This window comes from Suillus bovinus (assembly GCF_016758785.1).
Source record: "Suillus bovinus strain UH-Sbo-P2 chromosome Unknown EDB93scaffold_77, whole genome shotgun sequence".
Lineage (NCBI taxonomy): Eukaryota > Fungi > Basidiomycota > Agaricomycetes > Boletales > Suillaceae > Suillus > Suillus bovinus.
In genome coordinates, this window is record NW_024542133.1 from 154,098 (window position 1) to 165,471 (window position 11,374).

Consider the following 11,374-nt stretch of genomic DNA (forward strand, 5'->3'; position numbering starts at 1 on the left):
CATATGCCACCAGACTGGCCATAGAGCCAATGATAGGGAATACCACCCGAAGGAAAGGAAACCGGTCCGCGAGGCCAAGCATAAGGAAGAAAATTCCGACGATGAAACTATGGACACCCGTAGAATGACTAAGAAGGGGGATTTTTAGAATGGAGGCCTGTGTCGACGCCAGTACCTCCCATTCCAGTTCGCACTGTACATCATGTTGGTAATAAAGAAGAGTTACGTGTCCATGCCACTCTCCTCCCAACTAAACGTGCGAAACCAGTCGAAACCACCGTAGTCATCGACTCCGGCGCCGCCGGATCATTCATCAGCACCGAATTCATCGACTATCACGGAATTCGGACCAAGAAACTTTCGAAACCCTTTGCCATGGTCACCGCCAACGGTAGTGACTGCCGCGGCGGGAAGATCCGAGAATATGTCGAACTCGGGATCAAGATCGACAAGTGAGTCATGTATGGAAAATTCAACGTGACTAAGCTTCGAACCAAGGACAACATTCTCCTTGGATTCCCCTGGCTGAAAGCCATGAACCCAGACATCAACTGGGCAGAAAGCAGTCTCACTCTCAATGAGACCCCCAGATCTAGAGAAGTAGAACTCTGGATAGATCAGGAAAGGAAGGATGCAGGCTTCAAGCCGCTCTTCAAACCGAAGCCTTACCCCAGGAAGGCCCCCAAGAACATTCTGCACCCAAAGAAGGTGCCTATCAAAGAACCAGCGACCCCCAAGAAGGCGCTAAAACCTGAAACCCCGACTTCAAAGAAAGTCCCAGTTACTGCTAAGCCTATCCACCAGAAGAAGGAAGAATTCCGTGCCTCCATCGAGGAAATTCCCGATGAAGATGAACCTATCCCGCAACTAAACCCCGACCCAGATGAAGAAGATGAGGGATTTGAAATCCCGAACTTTGACCAGAAGCACGACGCATGGATAAAGGATAACTTTGCACCAAAAGTCGAAGATTTGGCCTCCTTTCCCCTCACCGACGATGAATTCCTCATTGAATACTCCCAGGACGCCACCGCAGTACGCCTGATAGAGAATTTGGATTTGGACACACCCTTGACTCGTGATGGTACCTCGGCATTTGAAACCAAGAAAATGGCAAAACCTCCCTCACTTCCAGAATACCTGAAGACTAGCAACAAATCTCAGGAATTAGCTATGGAAGGCTGAGATTGAGAAGAAGAAGAAGACTTTCGAAGAACTAGTCCCTTCTTACCTTCACGACTTCGCCGACCTTTTTGCCAAAGACGGATCTTAACTCCATGCCACCTCACCGACCAGGTATTGACCATAGAATTGAAACCAAACCTGGGTACATTCCAAAGTCATCCAAACTCTACCCCCTATCTGAGAAAGAAAGGGTCGCGGTCAAAGCGTTCATTGACGAACATGTGAAAAAGGAATTCATCTCCCCCTCGAAATCCCCTCAGTCAAGCGGCTTCTTCTTCGTAGGAAAGAAAGACAGGATCTCTACGGCCTTGTCAAGACTACCGGTATATTAATGAATGGACAGTAAAGAATGCATATCCCCCTTCCCCTCATTCCACCACTCTTAGCGAAACTTCGCGACGCAAAGTACTTCACCAAGATGGATGTCCGATCCGGATATAACAACATTCGGATTCACCCTGAAGATAGATGGAAGGCAGCATTTACGACTGAATTCAGGACTCTTTGAGCCGAATGTCATGTTCTTTGGTCTTTGCAATTCACCCGGTACTTTCCAGGCCTATATGAACCAAACAGTTCCAACAGGAACTGAATGAAGGATGGCTCATCGTCTACATGGATGACATCTTGATCTTCTCGAAGAACCTTAAAGAACACCACGAATGAACCCGCCGGATACTAGATATCCTCAGAAAAGAGAAATTGTTCTTGAAAGCGGAAAAATGCCTGTTCGACGTACAAGAAGTCGACTACCTTGGGATGATCATCAGGACCTGGACAGATCGCAATGGACCCCACTAAACTCAAGGGCATCGCAGATTGGCCGACACCGAAAAACCGTCACTGATGTACGATCTTTCCTCGGATTTTGCAATTTCTATCGGCATTTCATCCCGCACTTTTCTGATATCGCAAAACCCCTGAACAACTTGACGAAGAAGACCCAGCCATTCTGCTGGACTAACATAGAAGAAAACAGCTTCCAGGCACTCAGAAAGTGCTTCATGACGGAACCTGTCTTAAGAAACCCCGATCCCGCAAAGCAATTCGCTGTTGCAACAGACGCCTCCTTAGTAGCAACCGGAGCGGTACTACTACAGACCGATGAAAACGGCGCTTACCACCCCTGCGCCTACCTTTCTGCATCTCTTAATGCAGCAGAACGAAACTATCAGATATATGATAGAGAATTATTGGCCGTCATCCATGCTTTGACAGCATGGAGACATTATCTCGAAGGACACGGACACCCCTTCATTGTATTCACGGATCACATGAATCTCCTCTACTTCAGATCCGCTCAACAATTGACCCATCGCCAAGCACGTTGGCAGCTTACTCTGAACGAATTCGACCTCAAATTCCATCATGTAGCTGGAACCAAGCTCGCTGTCCCTGACGCTTTATCTCGTCGTCCTGATCACCACCCCACCGAAACCGATAACCAGGACGTTGTCCTATTACCTGATGATATGTTTGTTCGACTAATCGACATCGAACTAGAAGAAGCACTGAAATCCGATGACCCCACGGCAGATCCCATCATCAAAACTGCCAGTGACGCACTTGACGGGCTATGCTTGCCCCCCATGAAGTCGGCATTATCCGACTGGAAATTCGATAATGGTATCTTGCAGTACAAGAACCACGCCTATGCACCCCCTGCACTCCGAAGTCGCATCTTGCAACTTCACCATGATCACCCAACCGCCGGACACCCCAGCAGATTTAAGACAGAAGAATTAGTCAAACACGACTATTGGTGGCCCCAGATGGGCACCTTCATTAGGAAATATGTCGAAGGATGCGCCACGTGTCAGCAGATGAAGTCTGACACTCACCCTACTACTCCTCCCTTGAAACCGATTAGCTCTTCCGGTGTACGCCCCTTTTCCCAACTCTCCGTTGACTTAATCACCGACCTCCCTGAGAGCAGTGGTTACGATTCTATGATGGTCGTGGTAGACCACGGACTTACAAAGGGGGTAATTATTTCACCTTGCAAGAAGAACATCACTTCCGAAGGAGTAGCGCAACTATTTTTCAAGAAGGTTTTCTTACGCTTTGGGCTCCACGACAAGCTCATTTCAGATCGCGGACCGCAGTTCGCATCGAAGTTCTCCAAAGAACTCGGAAGATTACTAGACTATGAAGTTGCCTTATCCACTGCATACCATCCACAGACCGACGGACAGACAGAAAGGTTGAACCAGGAAATCGAGACCTATCTACGGATCTATTGCCGATCAAACCCTGAGACCTGGGTACAGCATCTACCCATGGCAGAATTCGTGCATAACCACCGAAAGCACGATGCACGGAACACGTCACCATTCTTCCTGATGATGGGCTATGAGCCTAGAGGCATCCCCTACGCCTTTCCCCCTACCGACATCCCCGTGGCCGAGGACCGCGTTACCAACCTCCAGAAAATAAGAGAAGAAGCGGTGTCCTGCCACAACATCGCTATGCAACAAATGGCCGAAAGGACGCATAGGAAGAAGTATGAACCATGGAAGATTGGAGATAAGGTCTGGTTGTCAGCAGAGCACTTGCTGACGCACCTACCCTCGAAGAAGCTGGCGCCAAAGCGGCACGGCCCCTTTACCATTACCAAGGTGCTATCTCCCATCACCTTCACACTCCACCTCCCGGAACAATGGAAAGTCCATCCCACGTTCCATGCATCTGAACTATCCTCCTATCGGGAGACAGAGGTCCACGGCCCGAATTTCATTGAACCCTCACCTGACATCATTAATGGGGTTGAGGAGTACGAAGTAGAAGCGATCCTCGCTCACAAAGGAACAGCGGCACGCCGTCGCTATCTAGTATCCTGGAAAGGATGCTCATCTGCCAGCAACGAATGGGTCAAAGAGACCGACCTAGAAAATTCCCAGACGCTCCTCAGAGCGTATAAGAAGAGAACGAAACTTGCTTGAAGGATCAACAAACTCAAGTAACTTCATCATAAAAAGACATGTCTACTACCCCCTCCACTCTTACCCTTGACTCCGCTGAACTCCAAGAACACTTCGTCCCCATCACCCAAACTGAACGCTTCGTGCTGGATGAGCACTCCTCCCTTGCATCCTCCATCTCCGACCCCTCATCGTCAGAGGATACCGACATATCACTTTCATCCTCTCTATATTTCACCGTCATTGATCGTATTGAGGGAGATGCCCTCTTTGAAGCAACACTACTATCTGAGCAACACGCACTCGAGCTGGAGAGAAAACTCGCCGAGCGCCCAGCGAGAAGCGCAGCAATAATCGCTGCCATTATCAACATCATCAGAACTACCCGCCTGATAGAATTATCCGCAAATAGAATCCCTCTCGCTTCTGCACAAGAAGCCCATGAAATTATCCAATCCCAGAGGCGCATCAGATCGATTGCGCTTCAGCTTCTCCCTGACAGCCTTAAGCCTGACATGCTATCAGTTATACACATCGTGGCCAACAGAACCACGACTGAAGTTGCTCGTCCGCCTTCTCCTCCTCGTCCTCACTCCCGTCATCAGTCACCAAATCGTGACCCGTCTCCCACTCCACTCCCAGTCAGAACGCCGCAACCGCAGGTTGCCTCTAGAGGAAGAAGACCTACTGGATATCAGATTGCTCGAAGGCGTTGCATGAGAGCAGACAGAGGAAAAGGGAGAGAGGTCATTGACCTCACTTCCCCATCACCACCACCACACACCTCAGTCAAGAAACCAGGTTTTGACAACGTCAAGTGTCGCATCTGCGGAGAATATGGGCACCGCCACAAGAACTGCCCTCAGTACTCCTGCGTGATATGCCACGCCATCGCCCCTGGACATCTCTCGGTCTATTGTAAAGACCTTAAAGGAACCTACCCACTTCCGATCGTCTATACAGACAACGAATTCTACGAAGCCCTCCGCAATTGGGAGGCAGACCAGAGGGCATTCTACGAACAAGAATGCGAACAGGCCGATGAAGACTATCGGAACCAGCCCAGCTCCTCTACGGATCTGGGTGACTTTAATAACGCCGAAGCAGACCCCGTCTACTACGACGACGCTAGAATGGATTGAAGTCGGAGACTTCAACGGTTACACCGGGGTAATGTTACAATAACATTTACTCCTATTTTCATTTTTCTTTCTTGTAACCATGCCGCCGACTCTAGACTCATCTAGACTCGGCTATTCTCTTATCAAGCGGGCTGTCCGCACTTCTCTTCTTTCCTGATTGTAACATAGATACTATCTTGCGCCGCATGGCGGTTTCACCTATCTTTGCTATCTTGATAGGTTGTACTCTTTTCCTATCTCTGTTACCTTTCTTGTCGCGGCAACTCCGCTCCATTTTTACTTATATAAACCCCATGTACCATAGATGTATTCCTTAACTTAATCTACTGGGTCTTCCTCTTGAAACCTGATCTACTAAGGTCCCCACCCTTAGTAGCCTGAACTCTGATTCTAAGACAGTCACTCACTGTCTTAGCCTGAAACCCTTGATTGCGGTAGAAGTGCTAAAACCACTCACCGCCTAGGCAGAAGTGCTAAAACCACTCGCCGCTGATCCTGCATAGAAGCCGCGGCTCGTGCAGTAGGAACCACCAGAAACCTTCCTTGTATTAGGAAGGCCGACGAACTGTTCGCCCGACAGGTCTATCTTGACCGGCAACAGCAGAACTATCCCAGTCATAACACTGATAGTATACTAAGATGAGAACAAAGATCTCTGCTTTCATTTCGACCTCCACGCTCGCTTATTGAGTGGTCTTGTTGTGCATTGGCAATCTCGAGTTCATCCTATCCCTTGTGCTTGGCCATTGCCTGACTCATGGGGCCCCACCCTGAATGACCTTGCTGAGGCTGCTAATATGTATTATCAACCAAGCTGTCTTGATGGCACAGCTGCTGTGTATGATTCTGAGAATGACTGGGAGTCTGATGAGGAGCGGGAGAATGATGAATTGATAGATAAATTGGAGGAAGCTGCATTGGCTGGAGCATATATGGATCTTGACTTGGATTCATATGATATGTAGTCTTTTGTAACAATATCCGAAATTCTCGAGTGATTGCTATTAGACAATACTTTGAAAGTGCAAATATATCATGGGCTATCCCATCTTAAAATTCAAAATTGGTGGGGCATCCCAGACATGAGCTATCTCATATCATGGGTAGGAGAGTGCCGGGCTGGCCCAGTCACCATATAAACCAGCGGTGGGCTATCCCGCATCATACGTAGGAGAGTGCTGGGCTGGCCCAGTCACCTTATAAACCAGCGGTGGGCTATCCCGCATCATACGTAGGAGAGTGCCGGGCTGGCCCAGTCACCATATAAACCAGTGGTGGGCTATCCCGCATTGACTAATCACTGTCTTTTTGTTTCTGCTTTCATACTCACATCCGAAGTAATATGTGATGACACTTACTCCAATAAAACCTGGAGTATTGTGGTGCAGGGCATGTTCCAATTGCGCAAAATTAACCAGATGGAGTGCAAAATATGTCAGTATCTGGAGTGAGGGCATGGTCAAGGACCTTACCCGACTTACATTCTTCCCTCATCTTCAAAGACAACCCCCCCTCCTACCACAAATGAGACCTTACCCGACTTATATTCTTCCCTCATCTTCAAAGACAACCCCCCCTCCTACCACCAATTTCTTCCTGTCTCCTCCAGCCACTTTGAATTTTGTAAGTCAAGGACCTTACCCGACTTACATTCTTCCCTCATCTTCAAAGACAACCCCACAACCTACCACAAATTTCTTTTCACCTCCTCCATTTGTAGGTCAAGGATTGTATGAAGACAAACATTATACTCTAAGTGTCTAAATGTGTGGGTAATTTTTCATGAGAAATGACCCCTGACACCCCCTGTGTATTTATATAATAAAGGATTTAGGATAACCCAGATGGGTCATGGGACAGATCAAATACATTGGCCCAGCAGGCCCAGGCTTCGTGGGGAAAGTATTGAATTGGCCCGGGATACAACCTGCATTGCATGGGAATACCGTATAAGATCATGCCTCTTAGGCAGGATTGTAAGCCAGAATATATGTACCTAAGAGGTACTTTAAGGGGGGTGACTGAAGTGCAGAAAATGAAAAAAAAAAAAAAAAAAAACACTCGGTCAAAGTACATACCTGATGTTTTGTGATCGTGCAGACTGGGGATGGAAGTGATTGTAAGCAGAAAATGGAATAAAAAAACACTCGCTCGAAGTACATACCTGATAGTTTGTGATTGTGTAGACCGGGATGGGAACGATCATACACAGAAAATGAAAAAAAAAACGCTCACTCAAAATACATACCTGATGGTTTGTGATTGTGTGGACCGGGATGGGAGCGATTGTACACAGAAAACAAAAAAACACTCACTCAAAGTACATACCCGACATTTTATGACCATGTGGAATGGCCGAGATATCTAAGAGTGAATTTGTTGGTGCCATACACGGCAATGTCTGAGTAGATATTGGTGAGATATTAACGGCCATGTGGGTAGATGAAGGCTGAGTGATTGAGAAAGCCTGCTATGTGTTTGATCTCTCGCTTCGGCACTTGTGAGTCTAGGAATAGAGTGAGAAAATGAGATAGACGAGCAATATATTTGAGGCACTTACACTCAAGGAGGACTACTGTTTTGTGGGGGAGATCCCAGTCAAAACCGATGTATGCACCAGTATCTTTGAAGGGTTGTCCCTTGTCTGCGATAGGCAGACTCTATGGAACATTGACTTTGCCGGCATCTCTGCACGTTTGCAGAGAAATATTGTTAGTGTGATGATATAAATTCTCTGCCACTGTTTGGTCATAAGTCGTGAGGATTAGGAAACCTGGGGAGAAAGGAATCAACAATTGAAATCAATATAATGACAAATATAGCGTAAGTCAAAACTAGATAGTGGTACATGATGTGATGGTGGTGAGATTGCGAAGGAGGTAGGAAAAATGTCAGTGATAGAGAGTAGGAACATCAGGAATATCGTCACATTCATCTGCTGCCATGGCTTTGAGAAGAGCATCATGCTCGGAATCACAACTGCTGCCGGTACTTCTAGCAGATGATAAAGATGCATGCTGGCGCGAGTCATCTGACTCCAGCATGCACTGTATTTGAGTATAATACTCCATTTCCCACTCTGATGCTGACCATCCTTTCATAAAGTTGAGTCGTTCTTTCTCCAGCAAAAATTTAAGCATCTGGAGGATCTCTACCATAGCAGGGTTGAGGCAATTACGCTTTTTGGTACACGTCTCGCTGCTTGATGAAAAAATGCATTCACAGGGAACAGCGGACACCTGGATTGGGAGATAATCCATTGCAAGGTTGTAGATGGTCAGAAAGAGGGTTTTTGAGCTCTGGTTGAGATGTGATCAATAATGAATGTCAGTGAATGACTCAACAAAAAAATGCACATTCCAAAATGCGAGTGGGTCAGTTCCTTGAGGGTTGACATGGGATGTACTATATGCATTAAATTCCTCGTCAACTGTTTGAACACCAAGATGGTGACACGGCAGCAAGTCAATGTTAGGTATACCATAAATTTGTGCACCTAAGGTTGCAGTATGTGGTCGATGAGCAGGCAATTCTACTGCTGGATGTTGAATAGAGCTTTCTATCTTCTCTTGCAGCTGTAGAACACATTAGGTTAAATATGCACCATTCAAGTCAAGGTAGATGTACCTGTCACTTGATAGAGTCCCTGGCAGTACGAGCACGTTCTTCACCCCAGTGACCATCAATCCATGATAAATGCAAGCTAGGGTCAATGACTATACAAAAAGATCATGAGAGATGAAATTGTATCAAAACTGAACTCACACATCGCAATGGCATATGCATTTGTCTGACTCATCTTGTGACCATACTTCTCTGCCCAGGCTAGGCCTATATTAATCATGGGCGCACAGTGCATGGTGATCCTGGCCACCCCTTCCCACTGCTCCATCAGATGTTCTAAGGCAGAGACTGCACCACTCAACATAGGTGTACTTTCACTGAACATTGATTGTTGGCAAGCATGGGGTGCCTGACATAGATTAAAACACATCGTGGGCTTGAGCGATATCAACACTGAGTCACTGACCTCTAAAATTACTTCAAGGTCTTGCAAGACCATCCACTCCATTGGACTCAACCCATGTTCGGATAAGCTAGTTTGAGTTGCAAGGTAGCAATCAATAGCCTGGGGCACTGTAAGTTTGCAATGAATGTTATGTGAGACAAAGTCTTACTGGGCGAAGCGTTTGGAGATGATTGAGCATAACATACGTCAAATCCCATCAAGTAGGCTCATCACATAGAAGCTCAAGGACTGGAAGTTTTCCTCCTGGAAATAAATTCCCCTGGTTGCCAATTGAGATAGCATTCCGGAAGGCTTCGCGTCACTGGCCCGATGCGCAGATCACACGCACATGATTCTTACCCCACTTGACAGGTTTGAGTTTCAGAGCTTCCAAATACCCCTCATTTTTGATGGTGGTACCACAAGCTAGCCACTCGGTAGGCACTGTTGCAAGATCCATGGAATGGTAAGAAGCGATGACGTGCTGAATGCATATGTTGATTATATGTGGGAAACACGGGATTTTGCAATCAATGGGATCAAACTCGATGCCACATGCCGACAGGAGACAAGAAAGCTTGACCATGGCAGTCTGGTTATTTGATGCATTATCTAAAGTAAAATGACCGATCTAGACTAAGTCAGAATATGTTACATGGTGGGTCAATCACTAACCTTGTCTGTCACTTCTGCACGATCCAGGAGTCCTAATATGACTACAGCGAGCGACACCCCATCATGAGAACCAGGAACATGGCTAAAAGCTAGAAGGCCAGCCTTGAGAATGAGCTTTGATCCATGTTGGGCAATCCAGTGAGCCGTCAATGCAATGAATGGATGTCGGTTCGCATCTGACCAGAGGTCAGAAGTCAATGATATCTTTCCTTCTGCTTTCTAGAAGAACGTAAGATAACTTGCAAGATCAAAACAGTTGTACACTTACGGCAAGATCTTGCTTTAAAACATCGAAATATTGATACCATGTTTTGACTATTAACTCATGTAGCTTCGTCTGATGAGGAATGTTGCACTCCCGTAGATCTTTCCGCAGAAGTAGAAGTAAGCAACAGAACTCAGGGCATTCTATTACATTCATCACCTAAAGACAATTAATAACTGTCATATAGAGTAAATAAGTACCCACCTGGTCATCGACCACAATGAATTTGACGACTTGCCTATGCATCTCCTCAATGGTATAATCCAGTATCTCATCTGCAAGTGCCGACACCCCTGTCCTGGGTTGCAAACCAAGATGCTTACCACCAGGGGGGGGAACTGAACAACTCAAGAAGCTTATCTGGGTTCTGGTCAAGCTCTTGACCTATCTGTGCAAGAGTCCACCCTATATCAAGAAGATCTCGAACTTCTTTTGCCTCAACTTTTAGATTGTGTTGCTCAAGTGCAGTTATATAAACACGCAAGTGAATTTTGCACAGATGACCGCGAAGAGTGCCCGTGGTAGTCGATGAGCTGTATTTGGCAATATTGTGTGATGAATCTTCTTTCTGTATGTCCCTGGCAAACGTGAGAAAGAGAAAAATAAAAAGACCCAAAGATAATACTTACACACAGGGTGCACATATGTGCTGCCCTGACATTGTGTCTTTGGTAAAAAAAAATGGTGCACCTCCAATCTTAGCTGTTTTGTTTGATGTTGTAACAATGGTCGCGGCGCTGGGCTCGGAACCAGTCAATCTAACACTTACATCCCATACCATTCCTCGACCTCCCTTGACCTTTTGAAGGCCGCGCGCACTTGTCCGAACCTTCCACAGGCAGTTCTTGCATTCCGAGGCCTGTCCGAACCTTGTGAGTTACCATACCATGTCCTATCCTCGTCCTTTTGACTTTGCTGGTGCGTTTTCCTTTATTCTATCTATATGTTGACTATGTCTTAGTGCTACACGGATAAATCCCATTGGCATCCTGTCGGGAGCCTTGGAATACATATAAACAGTACACATCACAGCTTATTACATGTATACTTGCATTGCTGCTTGCCTTGTGGCTTATTACATAGGTTCAGACTTGCTTATCTCGCTACTAGTTTCACCTATGGATTCCAGTCTCTCACAGAAGTAGGATATAATCTCGCTCGCTGGCTACTGATACTT

The 11,374-nt window shown here is 46.5% G+C and overlaps 2 protein-coding genes across 2 annotated transcripts; one reads left to right on the forward strand and one right to left on the reverse strand.

Annotated features, from left to right (window-relative positions):
- Nucleotides 1-6,546: 6,546 nt before the first annotated feature.
- Nucleotides 6,547-6,699, forward strand: EDB93DRAFT_1093003 (uncharacterized protein; the record flags this gene model as incomplete). Its single annotated transcript, XM_041446478.1, has 1 exon — nucleotides 6,547-6,699. A coding segment is annotated over one exon (153 nt), but the record flags the coding sequence as incomplete, so codon positions are not given.
- Nucleotides 6,700-10,250: 3,551 nt separating this feature from the next.
- On the reverse strand, nucleotides 10,251-11,081 carry EDB93DRAFT_1107436 (uncharacterized protein; the record flags this gene model as incomplete). The annotated part of the gene is made up of 5 exons (XM_041447727.1): nucleotides 10,251-10,340; nucleotides 10,402-10,495; nucleotides 10,521-10,775; nucleotides 10,827-10,899; nucleotides 10,967-11,081. The coding sequence occupies 5 exons, from the start codon at nucleotides 11,079-11,081 to the stop codon at nucleotides 10,251-10,253; spliced, it is 627 nt and encodes a 208-aa protein (XP_041303368.1).
- Nucleotides 11,082-11,374: the final 293 nt, after the last annotated feature.